At 40.4% G+C, this 26,869-nt stretch overlaps 1 protein-coding gene across 1 annotated transcript in view; it reads left to right on the top strand.

Annotated features, from left to right (window-relative positions):
• The window catches only part of Arl15 (ADP ribosylation factor like GTPase 15), a 386,850-nt gene extending 362,023 nt beyond the window's left edge, over positions 1-24,827 (top strand). Inside the window, exon 5 of the mRNA XM_048368443.1 lies at positions 22,008-24,827. Within this exon, the coding sequence (XP_048224400.1) occupies positions 22,008-22,160 (153 nt within the window). The 3' untranslated portion in view covers positions 22,161-24,827. The remainder of the gene's footprint in view (positions 1-22,007) is intronic.
• Positions 24,828-26,869: the final 2,042 nt, after the last annotated feature.

Here is a 26,869-nt window from a genome sequence, read left to right as displayed (position 1 = left end):
AAGTTTATCAGAGTTGCCATAGTTTATCAAATCAGATCTCCCCTTCTAATGGTTCCACAAACGCAGGTCAGCCTGCAGCAAGGCTGCTATAGACCTGGCGCCTTTAACTTCATATGAGAAGTCAGAATTGCAGCTCTAAGGGATTTTAAATTTCTTGTATGTTTTATGAGAACCATATGTTGCATTTAACTGCTAGGAAATGCACATAGATTATATGTGTATCTGTCTAGATGGGGTCAGGTACACAAGAAATACTTATTTCTCGAAATATACGATTCGTGTGTGAAGGATAATATATGAATAAGCACCTAAAATTTACAAAACCTGTGACAAGAGCTCTGAACGCTAAAGGCCACTATGCTAGATATGATAAAGACTTGTTACCAGATAATTGGTTCGCTCATACATTTGTGGATATATAGAGATAAATGCCACATGCATCATTTTATGTCATCCTGTTGTTGGTACCCTGTAGTTAGAAGTGGGTAGTTGGCACAAGCTGTCATTTTCAAGTTTTGGCATTGTATGGTTTTTATTTTCTAGTACTACTATAGAAATGTCATTTTTACAAATAGAAAAGAATCAATGTGGTAAATGTGAAAAGCGCTATCATCATTTCAAGTTGAAGTAAGTCTGCTTTACAAAGCACTAAAATTGCCTGTTCCTTGAATAATCGTAAGTGTAGAGCAGTAATCCAGACTATGATCTAGGAAAAGGTCAGGAAAATGTTCCTCATTGACATAGGTACTCAATAATTCTGCTTCTACTCCATAGTCTAGAAATTGGCACAAAGCTCGATTCAGAAACTATTGTATAAACATCTTACAAATGCATTCAGAATAATATGCTTGATTTTTTTCAAAGATGTACTAATGTAATATCCAGTTGTAACCACAATATGCTTTCCTGGATGTGACTATTTCTATAGGAAACTACAAGAGTGGAGGTTTGTGTATGTGAGGGGAATTGAGTGTTTTCATTTTATTTATTTATATTCTGTTCTCCTTCCCAAAAGGAATCGAGGTGACAGACATGAGTATTGATTCTGACAGTGGACATGTTTTCATAGAACACTGAACTTTTGACTGAAGTGAGTGTTAATGACTTCCCCCTTGGAGAAGGCTTCTGATTCAGACATGCTGAAAAGTGTGAGTGAAAATTGCCAGCACTAAAAGTTAGAGGTGCACTTAGCAAGCTGCTTGGCTGATCTCAACTAACAGACAATTAATTGAGTTTCCAGGGCTGGCAGGAGGTGGACGTCAATGGTAGAGTCCTTTCCTCAAAAGCTCAGGGCTCTAGTCCTAATACCATAATTTTTATTTATTTATTTAGAAAAAGCCAGGTCACAGTGACTCACTCCTGTAATCCTATCTAAGACCTGAAGGATCATGGTTCAAAACCAGCAGGCAGGAAAGTCCACCGGACTCTTGTCTTCAACTAGCCAGTACAAAGCGAAACTAGAAGTGTGGCTTAGACAGTAAAGAGCCAGCTGTGAGCAAGAAGGCCGAGTGGAGAGCACAAGGCCCTGAGTTCAAGCCCCAGGATGGGCACACACACATAAAGAAAGAAAAAGTAAAGTTTTGATTAATATGGAAAGACTAAAATAATGTATGCAATTTATGTTAAAACATATAAATGATGCTAATCTTTTTCTATTGGGTCAAGAACTTTTCTCTGAGTGTGGTCACTAATATGGATTCTGTTTTCTATTTCTAATATTCCCTATGATTTTTCCACATTTCTTAAAAAAAATGAACCACAAGTTAAAGATATTTGCAACAATCTACACATTGCCCTTCTAGTCCTTTTTCTTAAGATGTCGATAATATCTCATGTAACCTAATTCAACAGTAGTTGGCTTTTAGTGACGTGCCTTAACATCATTGAATACCTATTTAGTTTTTCATATAAAAAGAAATGCTCCATTCAAGTTCATAGTTCATCTTAATATCAGAGTTAATTAAGTAACTTAATTATAGGAACAGATATGATTGCCATAATGAACACTGTGAAACAATTTAGAGACAAACATGAAAATACATTAGCAGTCCAGGAAGTAACACTACAGCTCCAAGTCGTAGAGCAGTAGCCATGAGCAAAAGAGCTCAGAGACAGTATCCAGTCCTTGAGTTTAAGCCCCACGACCACCACCACCAACAACAAAAAAGCAGTCCATCAGTTGTTAGCATCTACCATGTGGATACCACTGTGTGGTATGACCCATCCATGCTCTTTGTGTGGCTACATAGAGCATTTTCCTGTATTAGAACAATGTAGTCAGTTAAACCTAGATGATTAAGTGGAAGTTACTCAACAGAGCCCTTGTTGTAATTGTATGCAGCTAGTTATAAATATAATCTCCAAGAACCACTGGAGTCACAAAGATAGACCCAAAAACAAAGAATTGTTCCAGCAAGGCAAAATTTACTTCTGTAGAAGGGTTCACCATCAACCAAAAATCTGTCAAGCAAGCACCCAGAGAAGGCAGGCTGTTCTCTGCATCCCTACACAGCAGGCCCTGCTCCTCTACTCTGATTGGTTGAGCTCAGGTTCACAATCTGCTGACAGCTGGCTTGAAGAGGATAAGATATATGCTCATAGACAAATTTTCTCATAATTGAAACTAAGATTTGTCCTCTGTGGCTGTTTTGCATTTAACCCACAGTCCTCTTTGTTGAATACTGTTGCTATGTTGTCTTTTCTTTCAATTCACTTATCTCTACCTGATTTTACTTAATTCCCCAATATCTATCTCTTCTATTACTACATAAGAGCCACTGTTGTTGTAGTCACCATTCTTTCTAGAAGTAGCAACTGTGTGGTATGGGAGAATGAGTGGTGACTGTTTCCTGGATCATCTTTCAGCCCAGTTTGATGTGTTGACTTGATTCCACTGATATGTGTCGATTATTCACTTTGAACAAGGAAGAACAGAGTAGTTGAGTTCCAGTGGCTCGTAATACTAATTACTTAGGAGCTGAGAACTGAAAATCCTGGCTCAGAGGCAGCCCAGGCAGGAAAATCTTCAAGACTCTTATCTCTAATTAATGGGCAAAAAGCCAGCGTTGGAGGGGTGGCTTACATGGTAGAGTACTAGTCATGAACAAAAAAGCTGAGTAAGAGCATAAGGTACTGAGCTCAAGCCCCAGTACCAACACACACACACACACACACACACACACACACACACACACACACACACACATACACGAAAAGACAGACAGAATAAGAACCATCACCTGTGATCCCCTGTGTTGTCTACCTCTCCAGCCCTGTTTCTCTGTCTCCTCATTGCAGAACCTAATTAAAGGTTCTTGCTGCTAAACAGTGTATTGAACTATTAACAGGGGCTTAAGGCTTCTTGCTTTAAGATATCAAATCAAAGCAGAGTTTCTCAACCTTAGCATTACTGGCTCTGGGAGCTATAGAATTCCTGGTTAGAGATTGGAGACCTACCCTGTATATTTGGAGAGCAACGTCTCTACCTACTAGAGGCCAGTAGCACTCACCCCTAATGCCTTTCCTCTCCTCTGACATCCAAAATTATCTCCATATATTGTTAGATATCACCTGGGATGTATAGCTGCTCTTCTTTCCCCTGGTTGATAATTACTGGCTCCAACTAGTTGTGGGATGACAGCTGGGGCCCAAAGCCACACTAACAATGCTGTGTCAATGGCTTTTTGAACCATCATTTCTGGTGTTCTCTTTCTGTCTGATTGTAATGTTCTCCAGATTTTGTCATTCACGGGCTTTATACTGAGCTCAACTAGTCCTATGTGGGTTTCTTTGGCTAAAATTCCTTAGAACAGATTACCACTTAGCTTTTCTTGCCTCAGACTTCCTGCAAGCCTCTTTCCAAGGTCATATTTCTCAGTTGCCAGGATATTAGGCTCCTGTCTATATTGCCAGGAGGGAAGGAAATTCTCTCCCTATTACCAACAACATGGCATTTTGTTACACAGCCATTTGCTACCTGTGTCCCCTTGCTGAGATATGTTATAGAAGTGGTCATCAGCTTTTTCTGTTGCCTCTGTCACAGAGCCCCATGCCTTCCTGTTTTTCCATTTCTTCTCAGTGTTTCCATGGTGGCTTCTTGCTGTAGCCAGAGGACAAACTGCTGACAGGAACAACCCTTGAATATCTCTGCATCTGGACAGAGCCATTGGCACCCTCCATTGGCGGCTGAGCAATGTGTGGCTTGCCATATTTGTCTGTCTCCTGTTTAAGACCCAAGAATTTGAATCTTCTCCAACATCTAAGTGTTGTCGTTGTTAGGATAGAGTGCTGCCATAGTACCACAAGGCCAGTATTAAACATGTTTATCTTGGGTCCATATAGTAATATTTTGATTTGCAACTGCTCCTATTGCTTTATCATACCCAACAGCTGCAAGAGTGAGAACAGCACATATTATCCACTACAAAGAAAATATAAATTATTTGGTAAAAACTTTTTGTGTCTTTAAAACTTATTGGCTATGGAATATATTTGTTCCCTTACATTTGTTGAATCAGAGACTCCTTTGCAGTAGAGACTACACTGACAGCGGTTTTAGTGAGTTGTATTACAGGAACCAATAGTGCAGATAGACTAGTTAGATACAACAGAATCAAAGCATTATCTCCTCCTTGTCTGATCAAGTAGCAGTTGATTAAAGTGTATTTGTGCTACAGAGCTTTATATAACAGAAAATGCTAGCGGTGAGGCATGGCCAGAAACCCATTTTCATATGTGTGAGAGACTTCTAAGAAAGGTCAAACTATGAAACAGTTCAGAATTGTCATTTATATGTCAGCTGACATCAGGTTACCTGGAACATTTTATGAAATAAGTCTTTGTGGGAAGAAATTTGATGTTCCCTCTGAGATAAATGGTGGATTTGAAAAATACCAGGCTCAAGGTCTCCTTCCCCCTCCTGCCATTTTACACACGCAGAGGCTGTGGTGAGAAAACACTGCTTTCTGTAACACAAACACATAAATTCTCAGTATTGGAATGTCCTGGGAGCACATCACCAATCCCAGCCTAAGCTTCCAGCAAAGCAGACGGGAAATAATCTAATTGTGCCGCTACAGCTCGATTATGGAGGCAGACACAACTGTTGGTAAATCATGCGTTGTTTTCCTTTTTCAAATGCCCTTTAGCTTTATAAAACAGAGCACATGCACCTTCAACCTGTACCGTGTAATACCAGGATTTCTACCCATCCACCCCCAACCATTTCAATATGCACAGTTAATGGCTATTACATTAAAAAATAAACTTAAAAGAATCAATTTCATGGTGACTGCATCTAGTTAAGCAAGCCATTTAAGCAACATTTTACTCGTGTGTAGCAGACCATTTTATAAGTTGCTGATCGCTTTACAAGCCTGAGTTTCAGACAAGCTAATTGGTTGTCTCTGATATGTGTTTGGGACTTTCGCTCATTAACTCCCTTTCCTGTCTAGTACATACTTGACTAGCTCTCATCATATAGCTAGAACTCCTTTTAAAAAGCCGTATTCTATTGCTACTAAAGTTTTTTCATAGATAAGTAGGTTTCCTCCTATTTAGTTTGCTTTCTTGAACCAAAGATGAATCCTAAGAATATTAACCCAAATATGAAAGATACAGGCTCAAGAATAATATCCTAAAAAATGCCTGATGCCAACAATGCATGTCCTTTTGAAGAAGTAGAATGGAAATGAATACAGGAAGGAGAGAAAAGGAGAAACAAGGAGAAGAAAAATGGTGTGCTGTTGAAGCCTGGCTGCCTCTGTAATTAATGGCTGTGTTATAGATTGTTATTGAAAAGTCGGATGCCTGCACCTGCATGCAGAAACAAGCTTTCCTTTTTGCATATGTCAGCGCTTTCCATTCTCTAAGATAAGAATTAGATGCTTTGTTTGGATCCAGATTAAAGGACTACCTCAAAACCTAAGCGTCCTATGGGTTTTCAGATTTCTGGAGTGGTTCTCTTTTCCATGATAGGTTGTTTACTTTCCTATTTGCAAAACAATTCATGGCAGCTGCCTGTAGGCATATGTATAATAGAGTTTAAACCAATTAGACCTACAGTTTTGAAACTGCTCATGAAATCCAACCTCCTGTATGAAACTTTGGCCTGATTAATTAGAAAGAGTGGTAAACTTTTCTCCAATATTCAATTTCCTTCTTTTAGTGACATTTTAATGTGGGATGAAATGTAGAACATGTTTTGTTGCCTTTTTCATTATAGCTCTTCTTCAAACCCATTTTTAAACTAAATTAGTATTCCTTTTGTGCCCAGCTTTTTACTCGACTACATTAGAGAATAAAAAATTATTTTTATTGTCTGTGCCTTCAAAGAACTAATGACTCATGTGCATGAAACATTTAAAGAAATTAAGCCAGGCGCCAGTGGCTCATGCCTATAATCCTAGCTACTCAAGAGGCAGAGATCTGAGGATCTGTTGGAAGCCACACTGGGCAGGAAACTGAGTGAGACTCTTATCTCCAATAAGCTACTCAGAAAAGCCCTAAGTGGTGCTGTGGCTCAAGTGGTAGAGTGCTTGCTACCCAGACCCAAAGTTTGAGCCCTGGGACTGGCATAAATAAATAAATAAACAAACAAACAAATAAATAAATAAAATTATACACATCTGAGCTTATCCTATAGGAAATGAAACTCACCGCAGATTTGAGGTTTGATATTTCAAGTCATTTATAAACCAGGAATTGTGGCTCATTTCTATAATCCTAGCTATTCAGGAGGCTGAGATCTGGAGGACTGTAATTTGAGGTCAGCTCAGGCAGAAAAGTTCACTAGACTCCCCAAAATAACTAGCAGAAAAGTAGGACTGCATACTTGGTTCAAATACTGTAGCACTACCCTAGAGAGCCCTGAGTTCAAATCCCAACCTTCCTCTCAAAAAATTACTTGCAATTCCTTTATAAGGTGAAGGGAATGGCTCATATAACTAAAAAGCTCTTAGGTAATATAGGTAATGAAAATATACTGGAACTGGATAGTGATGATGTTTTCACAGCCCTTCAAATACCTAAAATAACTGCATTGTACACTTTAATTGTACACTTATTGTATAAATGATATAGTAGTGAACGAAAAGGAAATAACTGTAAAGCTACACAGATACTAAAATATGTGCTAAAAATTGTGATGCCCAGGCCGGGAACTGGTGGCTCACGCCTATAATCCTAGTGACTCAGGAGGCTGAGATCTCAGGATTGTGGTTCAAAGCCAGCCCAGGCAGAAAAGTCTGTGGCCCAAGTGGTAGAGTGCTAGCCTTGAGCAGAAGAGCTCAATTACAGAGCTTAGGCCCAGAGTTCAAGACCCACCACCAACAAAAAAAAATTGTAAAGCTCAAGAAAATAATACAGGAAATTGAAATCTGAGGAGAATGTATCAAGTTCTATAAGTAAACAGTGATGTAGGTAATAACATCCAGGCAGCAACACCCTTTGAAGAACATAAGGTTGTTATTGTTACAGCAACCATTTGTTCCTAAGGGCTTGATGGTTACTATCTCTAAAAATTTCAGATAAACCAACTAAGTTCAGTGATAGGAAAACCTCAAATTGTATGAAATGAGAACTCATTCTTCTCATGCTTCTTTTGTTCAAGGTTAGTGTTTTACCACTTGAGCCACAGCTCCTCTTCTGGATTGTTTGGTCATTTAGTGGAGATAAGAGTCACAAACTTGGGCTGGGAATATGGCCTAGTGGCAAGAGTGCTTGCCTCATATACATGAAGCCCTGGGTTTGATTCCCCAGCACCACATATATAGAAAATGGCCAGAAGTGGCGCTGTGGCTCAAGAGACAGAGTGCTAGCCTTGAGCAAAAAGAAGCCAGAGACAGTGCTCAGGCCCTGAGTCCAAGGCCCAGGACTGGCAAAAAAAAAAAAAAAAAAAAAAAGTCACAACTTTCCTGCCCCAACTGGCTTTGAACTATGATCCTCAGATCTCTGCACCCTGAATAGCTAAGATTATAGGCATGAGCCACTAACATCCAGCTATGTATTCCCTAGTGTCTTTAAAGGACATCAGAATCCTCAAACTGCCTAGTGGCATATATGTTAGGGGACCTAGCTAATGTTTGTGGCATGTAGAAAGTCTCTATACAGTGTGTGTGTGTGGGGGGGGGGGATAGCCAAACAGAGAAAGTAAATAAAATACGACTTTGCAGAGAGATGACCCTCCTGCTTGCTAGACTATAATTTCAGCATCTGACATCATAATTGGAGCCCAGACAGTTTGGAAGAGGCAGATTTTCTATCCCACTAAAGTGTGAGCCAAAGTGAGGAGGAGGTGGTGTAGCAAGCTGAGGTCAAACTGAATCCCAGAAAGCCTGGTGCCCCAGATCCCTCCTGAGTTCCTGAGGTCCTCCTATGCCTCCAAGCTCTGTGAAGAGGAGAGCTACAGAATCCGTTAGACCAGATACTGGCTTTCCACCACCACCACCCCCGCTTTTTTGTAAAGATCTAGATAGTAAATATTCTAGGCTTTGTGGGACACACTGCATCTCTAGCAATTACCCAAGTTTGCTGCAGTAGCATGAAAACAGCCATAGTTAAGAATGGGGGGAGAAAGATGGCGCCGAGACAATAGGGAGGCACCCCGACTCGCACCAACTGAATAGCGAGCTGGGAACTCCAACACCCAACACTCCACCAAGAACCCAGCAAAACCAGCATCCAGAAGCAGTGGAGAAACGCAGGAAAACAAAAAGGAGCAAAAAAGAAGAACCGAAAACCTACACGGAGCCGGAGATTAATCGGGGCACCCTCCCCCCACCAGCCGGCCCTGGCCCAAACAGGGTCAGGCTGGGAAAGGGAAACCCGGCGATCGGCAGACAGGTTGCCAGGAGCGCAGAATCCATATAGCGGGAGACCCCACGGACACAAAGCAGGGTGCGGACCAAGACACACCCAGCAGCGACGAGAAGTTCGGGTCCACACCGGATTCGGACAAGGGAACCCAGCGCGGCAGAAAGAGGGAACGGGGGAGCCACCACGACACTTCGCCAACCCCTGAAGGGCCAACGGCGGTGCGGGACACACACACAAAGCAGCAAAAGTGAGTCCCCCATAATCCCTTCCCCCAACGGGAGACCCAAGCCCGACAAAGACGATATATCTCCCTCCCTCCCCCTCCCCACTCCCGTGGGAACAAAGATTCCCCAAATCAGGCGGGAAGCTCCCAGCAGGCACTGGGAAGCCAGTCTAGCAGGGGAAGGGCGGAACAGCCCCAAGCCCCCAAAGGTTCCTGAACTGGCAGAACCGGCCCCGTCCCCTTCCCAACAGGGGCCAGGGACGGCCGGCAGGGCAAGCCCCACCCGAGGCGCCTAGACCTTGCGGACTCTTACAACTAAAATCACAGGCGCTGGTGGGCAATACCAGCCCAGCAGGGTCACCTGAGCCTGATCTCGTTCCCCCTCCTCGAAGCGGAGGCGAGGTCTGAGGGTGCCAAGCCACACCCGGACAGTCGATCCCACTGGGCCCCACACATACTGCTTCCCCCCCCCCAACGGACTCGCGGGAGGGCGCAAGCACAACCCAACAACCCAGGGCTCGCTCTGGGAGGCAGACCCCACTTAAGTGCCTGTTGTAGGGGACTCACAGTGCACAGGAGGGCGGGGCCCCGGCGAAAGCGCCCGCTCTGATAGGCGTGCCCTGCACTGGTGGGCGGGGCCACAGCGACAGCACCTGCTGACGCAGACACGCCTACACAGAAGGGAGGGAAGATCTACACAGACTTCCAGATGCGCAAATCACAAAGAAACATAACTCAGTTCATCAAAGGACAAGCCAACTCGCCAGCTCCAAAAAGCAGCACGACTGGAGAGGAGATGGAGAATAAAAAAGCAAATGAGGACATGTTAACAGGAATGATCGAAACCGTCAGAAATGAAATCAGAAAACAATTCCAGGAGTTTAGAGCGGAAATCTGGAAGGACACCCAGGAAGCCAAGAAAGAAATGGAAGCAAAACTGGATACAATGCAAGCCTCGTTTAAAGAAATGGAAGCAAAAATGGATACAATGCAAGCCGCCTTTAAAGAAAATCTCCACACCCTGAGAATTGAAATGCATGAAAAAATAGATTTAAAATACAACTCTTTAAAGGAAGAAATTTCCACGATCAGAGCTGATATGACAACCATGAATAGCTCTCTGACATCCATAAACTCCGCAATTGAAACCATAACACAAAGAGTGGACCATATGGAATCCAGAATCTCTCGCCTGGACGATGAAGCAGCTGACAACAACCAGAAAATGACCACACTCCAAGAAAAGGTGAAGCTTCAGGGAAGATTACTCCAGGAACTAATGGACAAAGACAAGAGATATAATCTGCGCATAATTGGAATAGAAGAAGGAGCCGAATATCAGAGCAGAGGGCTTAATCATGTTCTCAATAAAGTTATTGCAGAAAACTTCCCCAATCTCACAGGGGACCCCATCCAGGTAACCGAAGCCTATAGGACACCTGGCAGGCCAGACCCCAGGAAAACCACCCCAAGGCACATAATATTCAAGACTACAGACCTCAAGATTAAAGAGCAAATTCTGAATTCAGCCAAAGCGAAGAAGGAAACTTTTTTCAATGGGAAGAGGATTCGAATAACATCCGACTTATCCACACAAACTTACCAAGCTCGAAGTGAGTGGAAGAACACCATCCAAGTACTTCAGAATAACAATTTACAACCTCGGATCAAATATCCAGCGAAACTGGAGTTCACATTCGAAGGGAGAACCAGATCTTTCCACACCAAAGAGGAGCTAAAGGAGTATGTGAATAAAAAACCAGCCCTACAGCGAATATTAAGAGGGGAAGCCCACCCAACAGAGATCGTAAAAGACACACAGACAGATTCAGAAAGAAACTTCAATAGCCAAAGTCCAGCAGAAACACAAGCTCACTAAAGACAAGAAGAAAAAAAAAACAACAGGAAAAAACAGCCCAACAAGAAAATGGAAGGAGAAAAAACACCCTTATCCTTGATCTCTTTAAATATAAATGGCTTAAACTCCCCGATCAAGAGGAGCAGACTGGCAGAATGGATCCGCAAGCAAAAAGTTGACATCTGTTGTCTACAAGAGACCCACCTTACAGCAAGGGACAAAAACAGGCTTCGAATGAAAGGATGGAGCAAGATCTACCAAGCAAATGCACCCACCAAAACGGCAGGTGTAGCCATCCTGATCTCAGACAAGCTGGATTTCTCTTTAAAGTCCACTCAAAAAGACAAAGAAGGACACTACATATTGATACAAGGAAAAATCCAGAATCAAGACATCACGGTGATAAATGTATACTCACCGAACAAAAGAGGCCCGACATATGTCAAGCAAATTCTCACAGAATTACAGAGCAAGATAGATGCAAACACAATCATAGTGGGTGACTTTAATACTCCTCTCTCTCCAAGAGACAGATCCAACACCCAGAGGATTAGTAAGGGAGCTGAGGACCTAAATAACACCATTGCCCAAATGGATCTAACAGACCTATATAGAACCTTCCACCCTACAGAGACCCAATACACCTTCTTTTCAGCAGCCCATGGATCATATTCCAAAATAGACCACGTCATAGCCCACACAAAGAACCTCAGCAAATACAAAAGAATTGACATCATCCCATGTATTATATCTGATCACAGTGGATTAAAGGTAACCCTCAACAACAAAGGATACCACAGAGCCTATACACACTCTTGGAGGCTAAACCCCACGCTGCTATCCAACACTTGGGCCACAGATCAAATTAAAGATGAAATCAACGAATTCATAAGCCACAATGACAAAGAAAACACATCACAAAGAAACCTATGGGACACAGCTAAGGCAGTACTGAGGGGCAAGATCATTGCACTCAGTACCCACATTAAAAGAATGGAAGCAGAGCAGGTGAATACCCTCACGATGAAACTAAAACAACTGGAGAAACAAGAAATGACAGAATCTAAAACGACTAGGAGGAGAGAGATTACAAAGATTAAAGAAGAGATAAATCTGATTGAAAATAGAAAGACCATTCAACAAATAAATAAGACTAAAAGCTGGTTCTTTGAGAAAATAAACAAAATTGACAGACCCCTTGCAAGACTCACAAAAAAAAGAAGAGAAGAGACTCATATTCGTAAAATCAGGGACTCCACAGGAAAAATTACAACAAATACACACGATATTCAAACAATCATAAGGAGCTATTTCCAAAACCTCTACTCAACAAAAAACAATAATTTTACAGAAATGGATCAATTCTTAGAGAAGTACAAACTGCCCAAACTGAACCAAGAAGAAATAAATCAACTAAATAAACCAATAACTTACGGTGAGATACAGGAGGTAATCAAGAACCTCCCTACTAAGAAAAGCCCAGGCCCAGATGGATTCACCAATGAATTCTACAAAACCTTTAGTGAGGAGCTAATTCCAATACTCCTCAAACTCTTCCGCGAAATAGAAACGGAGGGAAAAATCCCGAACTCATTCTACGAAGCTAATATCATACTCATCCCCAAACCAGGCAAAGATCCAACAAAAAAAGAGAACTACAGACCAATATCACTAATGAACACAGATGCAAAGCTCCTCAATAAAATATTAGCTAACAGGATCCAGAAAGTGATCAAGAATATCATACATCATGACCAAGTAGGCTTCATCCCTCAGTCACAAGGATGGTTCAACATCCGTAAATCAATCAATGTAATTCACCACATAAACAGAACTAAAATCAAGAATCACATTGTTATCTCAGTCGATGCCCAAAAAGCCTTTGACAAAATACAACATCCATACCTATTAAAAGCTTTGGAGAGAACAGGAATAGATGGAACATTCCTCAAAACAATAAAAGCCATATACAACAGACCAACTGCTAATATCATATTAAATGGAGAGAAACTTAAATCATTCCCCCTAAACACAGGAACAAGACAAGGATGCCCACTCTCCCCACTTCTGTTCAACATAGTACTGGAATCCCTAGCCATAGCAATAAGGCAAGAGGAGGACATCAAAGGGATACACATCGGCAAGGAAGAAATCAAGTTATCCCTATTCGCAGACGACATGATCTTATATCTCAAGGACCCAAAAAACTCAGTACCCAAACTCCTACATCTAATAAACCAATTTGGCAAAGTAGCAGGATACAAAATCAATCCACAAAAGTCAGCAGCTTTTCTGTACACCAGCAATAGACAAACAGAAAAGGAAATTATGGAAACGATTCCATTTACAGTAGCCAAAAAAAGAATAAAGTACCTAGGGATCAACTTAACCAAGGACGTGACGGACCTATTCAATGAAAACTACAAAAATCTAATAAGGGAAATCAAAGAAGACACAAGGAGATGGAAAGACCTCCCATGCTCATGGGTAGGCAGAATCAATATAGTGAAAATGGCCATACTGCCCAAATTGTTATACAAATTCAATGCAATACCTATCAAAATCCCAGCCACATTCTTCACTGAAATAGAGAAACCAATCCATAAATTCATATGGAACAGCAAAAAACCTAGAATAGCCAAAGAAATTCTAGGCAAAAAACATAGTGCAGGAGGTATCACCATACCAGACTTCAAGCTCTACTACAAGGCCATCATAACAAAAACAGCATGGTATTGGTATAAAAACAGATCGGAAGACCAGTGGATTAGAATTGAAGACCCAGAAATAAAACCGCACTCTTACAGCCAACTGATATTCGACAAAGGAGCTAAAGACATACAATGGAATAAACATAGCCTCTTCAACTACTGGTGCTGGGAGAACTGGGCAGCCATATGCAGAAAACTCAAAGTAGACCCAAGCCTATCACCATGCACCAAGATCAACTCAAAATGGATCAAGGACCTCAACATCAGACCTGAATCCTTGAAACTACTGAAGGACAGAGTAGGAAAGACACTAGAACTTATAGGCACAGGAAGGAACTTCCTGAATAGAGTCCCAGGCGCACAACAAATAGGGGAAAGACTCAACAAATGGGACTACTACAAATTAAAAAGTTTCTGCACAGCTAAGGTCATAGCCACCAAAATAGAAAGACAGCCAACGATATGGGAAAGGATATTTACCAGCACAGCAACAGACAAAGGCCTGATATCTGTCATCTACAGAGAACTCAAAAAACTAAGCCCCTCCAAGCCCAATAAACCTATTAGGAAATGGGCAAAAGAGCTAAAGAGAGACTTCACAAGAGAAGATATAAAAATGGCAAAGAAACACATGAGGAAATGCTCAACATCCCTGCTAGTAAAGGAAATGCAAATAAAAACAACCCTGAGATACCACCTCACCCCAGTTAGAATGGCCTATACTCTGAACTCAGGAAACAACAAATGCTGGAGGGGCTGTGGGGAAAGAGGAACCCTTCTCCATTGTTGGTGGGAGTGCAAATTAGTACAGCCACTTTGGAGAACAGTATGGAGGTTTCTCAAAAAGCTCAATATAGACCTACCCTATGACCCAGCCATACCACTCCTAGGCATCTATCCTAAACAGCAAAACCCAAGATATCAAAAGGACATTTGTACTTCCATGTTTATCGCAGCACAATTCACAATAGCCAAAATTTGGAAACAACCCAGATGCCCCTCCACAGATGAATGGATCCAAAAAATATGGTACTTATACACAATGGAATACTACATAGCGATTAGGAATGGTGAAATATTGTTATTTGCAGGGAAATGGTCAGAACTCGAACAAATAATGTTGAGTGAGACAAGCCTAGAACACAGAAAACAAAGGGGCATGATCTCCCTGATATATGACTGTTAACAAAGGGAGATGGAGAGACAGTAGAGACCAAGTCTGTGAACACTGTATATGTGCTTGATACATTGTATACTGCATATGGGTCTACCTGACCTAGACAAGGGATGGGAAAACAGGTTGTAAGATATCACAAGAAATGTACACAATGCCCTACTATGTAACTGCACCCTCTTTGCACAGCACCTTGTAAAAAAAAAAAATTTTATGTTCAATTGATAATAAAAAAAAATTTAAAAAAAAAAAAAAAAAAAAAAAAAAAAAAAAAAAAAAAAAAAAAAAAAAAAAGAATGGGCATGCAGTCTTTCAATACAGTTTCTCTTATTTTACAGGGCATTTTTGGTGCCTGAGAGCTATGCCCAGAAAGGCTATCTGACTGAGGTCTCTTCCCACTTTCACAGTTTTTTGTTTTGTTTCGTTTTGTTTTGTTTTGCCAGTCCTGGGGCTTGGACTCCGGACCTGAGCACTGTTCCTGGCTTCTTTTTGCTCAAGGCTAGCACTCTGCCACTTAAGCCATAGCGCCACTTCTGGCCATTTTCTGTATATGTGGTGCTGGGGAATCGAACCCAGGGCCTCATGTATATGAGGTAAGCACTCTTGCCACTAGGCCATATCCCCAGCCCCCTCACAGTTTTTTCAATACATGAAGGTTTTCTCTTATGGTGATAGAATGATAAAAGATGAGAAAGGGGATTTTAAGGCAGATCCATTTGGGGGTTGGAGGAGGCAAAAGCCAGCAGAATCATTCTGGGCTGGAGAGGCTGATGCACAGAAGGGAACACTGCGTATCTTCCCTTAGTCCCTGAAGACGAGAGGCATCCAAACCTACTGTGCTCTCAAGTAGTTGTCTGAGAAGCAAGCTTTTTGGATAGAAGAATAGAACAAGCCCCTCAGGCTTGCCAGAGAGAGAGAGAGAGAGACATTAGCAAAAATGGGAATCCTAAGTCCTAATGGGATCATTTGGTTTGACCATCATGGGATATGTTAAGTTGTCCTGTGCAATGGAAGACTGGGTTTCTATAGAACTCCCAACATCCACCACCCTGTACTCATCAGAGGTTACTGACTGGGGAGGAAGCCTTCTAGTCAGAGTGAGGCTTAATCCCAAGTAATAACGTATAGTCGTTTGTCTGGTTCTTAATTATTCCAAGGTCAAGTAGACTGCACTGAGCTTCAGTTTGCTTAGAAAAGAATCCAGCTTGTGCTAAGCATACTACCACCTATTATACACATGCATTCCCACAATGATACAGCGATTTGGGTTAACATCAAGCAGTCATTCCCTCGTCCTTGTTAGTGCTCAGTCAATAATCTCTATTCTGTGCAATACCTTTGGGACTATTGTATACTGGTTTTCATTCGTATTATTTATTTCTGACCTTAATGACATATTTAGTACCTTTCTCGGAATTCTAAAATCTTACAAGCAGTACAATGGAAAGAGGAACAGCTGGTGTTACTCTCTGCACTAACCTTTCTTTGAACAAGCTGCCAAGAATGCACTATGGAAAAATCTTAATGATGTCCTGCCACTTTATCTCTAGACCTATCCTGGAGCCACAGCATGGGCAAAATTCTCTCTGACTTTGGTGAAGGTTACCACGTTAAGCCTACTCCAGAGTTTCTGTAATTAAGGCAGCCAGAGGTGAGATGTGTAAACTCTGGTGTGCTGGCAACTGCTTAATCATCCACTCTCTGGGAAGTAAAAAGAACTATGTAGATGTACTTGATGTACTTGGCAGATTCTGGTGGCTTGAAAACTCCAAACCATGTCTGATTTCATGGCTTATGATTTGCCATCCTTGTACCTGAGTTAAAAAAGGGAATGAACACAATCAAGTGTTATCGAGCCCCATTTCATTGGGCCCCGGCATATCACCAAGATGCAAGTTACAAGTAGCAGTAGAAGTATCTCCTCTCCTCCCAGATCCAATAGCTATATCTGCTGTAAGATGTAAGTAAGAAGCCAGGATGTAGATGAGGAAGATTGTACTCTTTTTAATGTAGTTGAATGTTAAATGTTGTAGGAAAAGATCCTACAACATTGCAATCACTTCAGGCCCTATCTCAAAAACCATTATTCACGGTTAGAGGCGTGGCGTGGTGGTAGACAATTTGTCTAGTATATTCAAGCAAGATTGAACCCATGACCTACAAAACTACCATTGATAGAGTTCTTGAAAACACTAGCTATACAGCAAATACTTGTGCAAATTTCCAGATATTCTTTGGGAGGTTTATTTTCATGAACTTAAGGGCTGAGGAACAGCTAGTTTCACAATTTAAACACAACTGCTGATATGAGACTGACTCGAGCTTTTTCACTTACTGTGTGCCTGGGAATTGAAACTTTTTGTTTGTGAAATTTCTTTTGGTTTGCGTTTATTATTTTTTACTGTTCTTAGCCAAAACTGTGTGTAATAAATTCACAACCAAGGCAGGCTTACTGTTTTTGAATGCATGCTTATCTTCAGTGAGAATGTAGTCAGAATACTAAAAATAAGTAGAAAATCCCTTTAGTAAGTAGAGATTCTACCAGTTTTTGCAATGACGCAAAAGCCTTGAAGATGAGATCTTGTCATCTTTATACAAATGATAAAGACAGTGCTATGGCCTGGCTTGTTACTGTTTCTATGAGGGGGGCTTTTACAGTTTTATGGTATTCTTCTCTGCTCAGTGGACCTTGCACATTGCATAGAGTGAGCAGGTACCAGTGACTTGTTGGGAACACACCGCCTACTGCCTTCACTCACCAGTCTCATTTCAAACATGATGGGTGTATGAAAGAAGTTATGAGTAGCCAACCTTCAGAAGGAACATTTCCAATGTTTCTTAGACTGCTCGTGATTCTACCACCGTCTGTCACGGCTTCCCAAAAGCTTAAGAAAAGCCACACAATCTGCTGGTTTTTCACAAGGAAATACGTGGATGTGTGTTATTAATAAGGCTCAGGGAGGCTGGGCAAAGCATATTCTTAGAGACCATCAATGGTCCCAGAAAGGTGAGAGTGGTACCTGCATTCCACAAGGGTAAACACCATCCTTCTCAACAGGGCAGGACAGGTGGTGTTTTCCACAGGGGAGGAGGAACTTTAGCAACCACTGCTTGATGCTAATGGCATTTAGTTGAATAGAACTAGGGGTGACATGTTCAATAACGCACAGCACAGCATCCACAGTTTCAAAAGAAAAACCTATCTCACACTGTGGCCTTTATACTGTCTTGTCTTGCCACACATTCATGTGAGCTAAACCTCTGTTTATAATATCAGAGCTTAGAGCCTCTTTCACATAAAAACACTAAGCAAGCCCTTACGGACTCTTCTGTCTCTCTTCTTAATTCCATCCCTACTCTATCCCTAGCTTTCTAAAGTGCTTAAAGGAAAACTAGGTCACATAGTGTATGTGTGTGCACGCACATTCCTGCTCTCTCTGTCTCTCTCTCTCTCTTTGTCTCTCTTCCTTTGTCTCTCTCTCGCACCTTACATGACTTAATAACAAAAACAGGAAAGACCAGCAGTTTATCATTATATATAAAAGGAGATTTAGACCCAGTTTTTACAGGCAGAAATTATTCATGTGCCTTCTATAAAATTTCATCACTGTAGATTGACAAGAACTGAAAATATAAAAGTTTTGGAGCCAAAGCGAAGGGGCTGAGTGAGCATCATTCCAGTCCTCTTTGTGATCCCCTAACTAAGGAAGGATTCTCTTACGATTTCACTACTCAAGGAAACTTACAGGACAGACGTGTCTTACCCAGTGAGTTGGTCCCCTGTGATATGTAATGTCTCACAGGTTGAACAGCTGCTACAGACATTAGCAACAATGGGGGTGGTGCCACTTCTTCTGTTATATTAAGACTTTACAGTCAATGCAATGTGTGAATAGTGGAATGTGGTAATGCAAATCATCTCCCAGTAGCCCAAGCAAGGAAGGGCTCTGATGACATAGCTGAAATAGGTTAGCTACTTACAGTGGCTTTGTTTCCCTATCTCTAGGGTGGACACATGGCTACTGACAAATGCCCACTCTCTGTGGCTATCCCCAAAATAGACAAATGACCACAGGTTGCCAGGCAGCTGTGTTTTAATATCATCCCCCTTACCCAAGTGCCAGTGTGAAAGAATCACCGTCTCTTTATTCCAGTCCTTTCCAGCTAAACATGACAATTAAGTCACAGATAAAATGTTCAAAAGACTTAGTTAGGCTCATTTGCTTTTAAGTTATAGTTTCAAATTTCTATCTAAATAAGTGAATTACCTTTACAAAAAAAGAACTCCTTTCCTTACAGCAATTATTTAAAAGAAATATTAGGTGTGAGAGTATTATTTGTGTTGGTCAAGCTTAAAGATCATTCTTTGAAATTGAACATCAGTCCACACAAGGACAGAATGATGAAGGACCATTCAAGTCTGGACTGTGAATTATTTTTATTGCAGTGCTACTAGGGAAGTAAAATTTGAAGTTCAGGTTAATATCAAAATGTTATTCTAAAAACAGAAAGTCGGAACTAAGAGTATTTAACCTTGGAATTTTTTTATTTTTATTTTATTTTATTTACTTTTTTTTGCAGTCCTGGGGCTTGGACTCAGGGCCTAAGCACTGTCCCTGGCTTCTTTTTGCTCAAGGCTAGCACTCTGCCTCTTGAGCCACAGCGCCACTTCTGGACATTTTCTATATATGTGGTGCTGAGGAATCGAACCTAGGGCTTCATGTATATGAGGCAAGCACTCTTGCCACTAGGCCATATTCCCAGTCCCCAGTATTTAACCTTCACTATATAGAACCCTCTGTTGTTCTGTAGCCCTCATGGTGAGAAACATGAAGCTCCTGATCATGACAAGCTATGTTCCAACAGCAGACTCCCGTCTGCACTTGGGTATCTGTGGAATGCCAAATCTTGTTTTAAAATTAAAATTATAAATTGTATAGAGTAGATATATGGGACAGGGGGAGATAAGTATACCGCAGGGTTAGGTATCCACTAAGATTACTGTTCTGAAAATCTCAGGTTACTCAGCCATATTTGTCAGCTTAACACCCACTGGGCTCCTTTATCTGGGTGACCACCCTGTCATCACAGCCTGTATCTGCTTCTCCTATGTAGACGTCAGCAGAACTTCTGGAGCGCATCTGCTTTTAGACATCTTTATTTTCCTCCATGTGTGCCTTCATGATTCACTGTATTCTCAGTTGCTTAGAAACCTACCTCAGGGATAGCTAAACCTCTCTAGGTTTTGTGTCTATAGGTAATGCTAATTTTTACAGAATATGAATATGTGGTATGACTATTTCAATCTAACAGCATTTTAAAACTAGCTGGAAATGTGCAGCCAGGATTGATTGATACTGCATCGTTTCAAAATTACTCCATTGGCAGGAGTATTGCTAGCGAAATATGCTTACTGGCCTAGTGCTTGTCTTGTTTTTATTTTTGTAATCTTAATGGAAGTTTTTGTTTACTTGTACTACCAGTTTCTAGCAATGCTTGTGGTTTTGGATTTGAGGTTTTAAATGGGAAAATGTCCAGTTTCCTTCATGAGGCAAATTTTAGGTATTTCACACTGATGTTTTTCATCTAATGGGAAATAGTAGTGATCAAATACCAGATCACCTCATGAGCATAGCTGTCCTAATTCCTGGGCTCAGTGTATCGTCTGAGCAGACCTTGTCTAAAAAACAAGAGGAACATCTCTCGGTGATGCAATTGTGTCTATCCTACTCCTCTTAAACACGGGCCCCTCCCTGTCCTCTGTCCCCTTCCTCATTCTCCTGAAGCCAATGACTGGAAGTTCCTTCCTCTGTGGGGTACAACTAGTCTCTGATACTGAGCACTCACCGCATGAGTAGCCTCAGATTATTTTGGAGGTAAAACCGCTTTCGGTACAGAGAAGGAACTAAAAAAAAAAAATGGTTTGTATTTGCAATTAGCAAGAAACTATATAATATCATTTGTGCAATATGTTGATGGAAAAGTTGTTCTGAGGTTGTAGACCTGTTCTCTGATCCACCAGTGAGATCCTCATTGCTCTTCAGTTCTAGAATTAATGAAAGTTCTTCAATTCTCACAGGCTTCTTTAAAAAAAAAACAACAAACTTATAGTCAATTTGCAGACATGCAAAAGGGACTTTTGAGACATACTTGAATTATAAAATGTTGGTGTTTTTCTGATTTCTGAATTAGCATAGGACTTGGTATTTCTTACATATACTTACTCATGTGAAAAAAAATGTACAAATCTATGAACTCCAGTTTAGATGGTGTATCTGCTGTTAGCAGAAGTCTGGTGCTTATGGTGACATATGCAAAATGAAACCTCACTTGGGAATGGCATAAGGTTTTTTGGAAAACCTTGCTTGGTGGTAAAATAAAGTTCTGTTTTTGTATGAATTTTTTAATGTCTGAATGAGGAGCTTTATGTATTTTGTACCTTATCTCCTGCCCTTTAAAAGAAGATGATCACTATTATTGGAAATCCTAAAAATCTCACAACCAAAAGTTGGTATCCTATCCTGTACAATAAGAGCAACTTGTGGTTGGCTGTTAATTGAAAGTTTTTCAAGATAGCAAATGCATCCCTTCACATATCTTTTGTAAAGTCTTTTTATTCTTCCTTCCAGAGATTTAGGATGGAGTGAAAATTCTGGGAGATTATGCATGTGTATAATGTTAGTTTATATCATGCTGATGCACATCAACATACCATTCTTATCATCCTTCTTAGGAGAGACTGTCCTATTTCAGACATAGACATGAGAAAATAAGATGACAAATTGCATTTCTTTTTAATCAATGTGCTGTAGAATCAAAATAATTACCCTAGTTCATTGATAGAATCCAAGGTTGCCACCAATTTAACAAGTCGTTGGGGTCAGGTACTGAAAGCTACTCTGCTAGCATTATTAATTAAGTTTAGTTTTTTGGGTACCTTCAGTGTATTTTGCCCTGTACCATGCATAGTGCGTGTAATTCTTTTTCAGACTTCACAACACCTCCCATGCTGCTGAGTGTATGGTGACATGCAAACAGTTCACCTGCCACTAAAGAAAACACTCCCTCACCACAACATACAACCCCTATTATGAAGACAGCTGTGGACAGCATTCTAGAAAGTCCTAGATATCACAGTTCATGTGGATTCTCTTTGAAATGCCCCTAGTTGGGTATGAAAAAGGTTCTGAGATAATTAATGACATATTTATCTTTTCCCCCCTTTAGATCAAAAAATATTTTGAACTTGAACCTCTCGCACGTGGAAAACGCTGGATTCTGCAGCCCTGCTCCTTGGATGACATGAACGCACTGAAAGACAGCTTCTCTCAGCTGATAAACTTGTTAGAAGAAAAAGACCATGAAGCTATGAGAATGTGAAGTCTAGCAAAGAAAATAGGTTCTCAAAAGGTCTTGAACCTATCGTGTTAGTTTCTCGTAGTAATTTCATTTTGATATCAAGATTATCATGACTCCTAAATCTATTTTTTTCTAATTATTTCAGACTCATCTCTCTATTAAAGTGAATATTCTGTAAATCAGGTGAATTACCATCGGCATTAATGTCAAGTACACACTACTGAGAGAGAATTTATTCTCTGTTTACCACTTACTTGTGCGTTCACCGCATGTCTCTTCCTTCTGTCATTCTGAGCATCTCTCAACACTTTGTGCTAAAATGGATGGAATTCCAGGCTCGTGGAAATCAGATTTTTTATGAAGAGCTCAGAAAGATTGATGTAACTTGGTGACTAATGATCCCTGGGTTTGGGATTGGAATTTTGGAATTTTGTGTGTCTGAGACTACATATTTGTCATTTTCATGATCTCTTTGGGAGCTTGGGTTGTTGTTTTTAACTTGATTGTATCTTTTTTGTAGGGTTTTTCTTTGTATACTGATTTTATATTTTTATGAGCAAAAATTAATAACACCAAAAACTTCCATTAATCATTTTATCATAAAGGAATATCTGACCATAGCAAAATTAGCTTTGAAGAACTTCAAGACCAAATTATAATCGCTTCTTGATTCCAGCATCAGAATTGGTCCTTTCCTCTTTTTTAAGAGTCAAAGACATTGTTTTAGTTTCTGAAATCTGGAGGAAATGTAGGCACAATGCATGCACCACTGATTACATTTGATCAAGTCATTTTTTAGTGAAACCATTAGCTGACATAAAGCCAGGCTACAGCTTATTATAGGTATCTTTTTCTAAAAATTAGAAATGTTTGATTGAAACAGAGAACATAAATTTTAAAATAATAGTTAAAATTTTAAATCAGCCAAACAAAATATAATTTATACTGGTTAGGGTTTAAGTTGGCACAGATTTGACAGATATCAAAAATGGAATCATCTGTATATTTATGCTTTAAATGATAATGTAGTTGAGTGGAGTCTGCCAAAGCCTCCAGCTAATAGTTTAAGGCCTATCAGTATTTCTGTCATAAACCTCTATTTTCAGGGGTTTAAACGTGTCCTTAAAAATGTGCTGGGCCTACAGCAAATAAATAATTTAAGGGCCTAGATTCAGTTTTTTGGAACTACTTTTTCCATTTAATTTAAGTGATAAAACTGTGTAGAGATAAATGTACAGTTTTAGTAAGGTTTAGCTCCTTTGACCTTTTTGAAATCAAGAATCATCTATGGAAATGAAATTCATGGATGAGGTATTCTTTGGCACATTTTGTAAACTTTTGACCACTTATTAAAATACCAAGTAGCCAAATGGTAGAATATGCTCCCTACACCTGAGCAATAAAGAATTGTTTGTAATTTTTAGGTATCATAGACCAATTCCTAAATACCACCGATTCACACTATGTCACAGGTAAGGTAAAACCACGTCATTCTCCTTAGAACACACCTCAGACGCTTCATGCCATTCAAACACAGCTTTTTTAAATTTCACCCTACCAATGGATTTCAGTGAAATCGTTACCTCTCTTTCAAACATCCAAGACTTATTTTAAATTTATTTTTCTTTCCAATAACGTGGATCAGAAAGGGATCCATGCAGTTCATATAAAATTTGTCTGTGGTATCCTTAAGTATCGTGAACACTGTAATAATTGGTGATTAGCACAGAATTTTTATCCTGATGACCAACTACACGATGCCTGTTTTTATTTTCTCATATTATGTTTCATCTTCTAAGAAGAAAGAAAGAAGTGATTTTCAGGCCTTTGCTTTCCCTGCAAGTTCATTAAATGGAGAATGTTGTCTTTTGAAGATACCATGGCTGAGAGCTCTTCAACCATCTGTTAAATGACTTCCCATTTTCTGTGTGTTCATGTGCGTGCTGGGCTTCTCCGCAGCCCCATGACTGTCTGCAGCGTTTCAGCCGTCAGAATGAAAACATTATCAATCAGTACCCAACAACAGCTGTTTTTGACAAGTTTCTGTCTGACGCCTAATGCTTTACAACTGTCAATAAGGCTCCTTCTTTGTCTAGCAGGTCGGAGCTCTCTGTCTTGCTGCTTCCGCTCAGCATCCTGTCCTTGTAACCCTAGATTTTTGCCATGTTTTGGAAATCCATGAGTGGGAAGGGTTGAGCCTGGCTGGGTGAGGGGTGGGTAAAGGGGTGTGTGTGCGCGCGCGCCTGCGTGTGTGTGTGTGTGTGTGTGTGTGTGTGTGTGTGTGTGTGTGTGTCCTCTTCTGACTTTTGTGGAAAGTGCCACAGGTGTCTTAGTTTGCATATTCAAATATTATATAGGAAAAACAGTCTGTTATGTATTTCTTCACTTAGCTTCTTGTTATATTTATGGAAGTTGCCAGTTTTTGTACCTTCTAAGGCAAAGCAGTTGCCTTTTTATAATGGCAATTAATTTATATAAAACTTTGTATCTACTGTAGTTTACAGTATTGGTTGCTAATTAACTGCCATATCACCTTGTCTTTCTATTTTTAAAAAAAAATGCTGTATCTATATTTAGAGGTTAACAGATTCATGTGGACATTTGCCAGGCAAAAAGAACTTGTATTGTCCATGATTTATATATGATTTCCACTATCTTCCAATGAAAATAAACGCTGAGTAGAACTCATGTTTTCAGACTAACTCTTTTCAGCTTTAGCATTTGGGAACCCCAGACTCTTTGTTTATGTTTCTGATGCCTGTTTAAATCTTCAAAATAAGTTCTGCTCCTCTTGGGTCAAAACAAATGACTAAATCCCATTTCTTTTGAAGCTGTAGTGAAAACCTTCACGGGAATAAAAGCATCTTTTCCAGTTGGTTTTTCTTCAGCAGCCATTTACTTTCCTGGAAGCCATTTCTTCAGAGGGAGTAAGCAGATTTGAAAAGAGAATGTGAAGTATCACCCATCAATCAAAGGATTATCTTATTTTATTTGCCCTGGAAGTTGCTTCCTAAGAGTGAACTATTTCTTGCAATAGTGATGGATGATGCCCTTGGAAATGAGTAGCTATTTTTCATAGACTCAAAGAGAAATATTGTGTGTATTCACAGGCCCATTCTTTTTTTTTTTTTTTTTTTTTTTTTTGCCAATCCTGGGGCTTGAACTCAGGGCCTGAGCCCTGTCCCTGGCTTCTTTTTGCTCAAGGCTAGCACTCTAACACTAGAGCCACAGCGCAACTTCTGGCTTTTTTTATATACGTGGTGCTGAGGAATCAAACCCAGGGCTTTATGCATGCTAGGCAAGCACTCTACCTAGGCAAGCACTAGGCCTTATTCCCAGCCCCACAGGTCCATTCTTAAGGATGAGAGTACTCTATATAAAGAGTGCATGAAAATAAAATCAAATAATAGGTGAGTGGAAGAATAGAGAGAGGGAAAAGTGAACAGGGAGCTACTTAGTTTCATCCCAAATGCAACATTATGCTGACAGGTTCTATTAGAGTCTGAGCTGAGTTCCAACCTGCACTGCCAGTCTCATTTGTAGGGTCATCAATAAAGCAGTTGCCCACTTTATAAGCTTCTGAGACCTACCCAAGCAAGATTTTGAAATACCCGGCCTTTCCTTCATGTCCAGATTGCATATTCAGACTCAAGTGAAAATCTAATATTCCTGCCTGGCTTCAACTTTATAATTATAGAATGTATTTTCATTAACCTCCTGACCTTATGGAGCAAAGGGAAATGAAAAGGAGTATGTGTGAGGAGAGGGGGATTGTTGGTGTCCCTCATTTTCAGTATGTTGGGAAGGGCTGGTCTGTCTTTGTTATGGAGAACATTTAGCATACTGAGTGCCTTTCTTTAGTTCCTCAGCCAGGTTCCTGGAGATCTGAAGCCCAGGCTGTGAAATGTATTACCACATCATGTTGGGAATTCCTGGCTCCCAAGGGTTCACAACTTTTGGTCACCACTGAGTCAGCATGATTAAATGATTTGCATCTCAGAGCTAAATGTTTTTCAACTCCGATGCATCAAGTGACTGATGAGCCTACGTTTTGGCACCCTACCCCCACCTCCACCCCCGTTGCACTAAGTTAGAAGCATGAAAAGGAGTTCTGGTCAGCCACCGAAGCCTCAGATGGGATATCGATTTCCCTTTCCCTTTTTCCTTATCTCTGAATTAAAAAAAAAAAATTAAGTCCTTCCACCCACTGTTTCACCAGATTTGGAAATTTTGACTTCTTATCCTGGGAGTTTGTCTTGACAACCCCTTCCTAATGAGAGTTTCTATGAAGTCAGGGCAAAAAGTTTAAAATTACAAGGATGTCTTAGTCTAGCATCCTGCTTTCCTACAAACGGATGAAGTTAACGTTAGTGATTTTTCTATCCATGTTCTCTGCAATCCCATCTTGTATTCTGTTCCATGAAAAAGTGTTCCTGGTATCCAAAGGCCACCTGTAATGTTCTCAGGCTGAGCATTTCTCTTCCTCTTTCTTCTGCTCAATTACTCAAATCACACCCAGAAGTGTCCATGAGACACTGCATGAATCTACTTTTTACAAAGGGCTGCTGTGGTCCTTCAGGTTTTCAAAGCAATTTCACTTGCCATATATACCTTATGAGGTTACAAGGACCTGTTCAGAAACTAAAGATAAGAACTCTTAAGCCTGTTCATCTTAGCCAGGTTTATAACCTAGTCTGACTCTTGGCCCTTTCCCTCTCTCTCCTACTTTT

Source organism: Perognathus longimembris, chromosome 19, assembly GCF_023159225.1.
Source record: "Perognathus longimembris pacificus isolate PPM17 chromosome 19, ASM2315922v1, whole genome shotgun sequence".
NCBI classification, from domain to species: Eukaryota; Metazoa; Chordata; class Mammalia; order Rodentia; family Heteromyidae; genus Perognathus; species Perognathus longimembris.
Note: the sequence above shows the minus strand (reverse complement) of the source record. Positions and strands in the feature narration are given on the sequence as shown.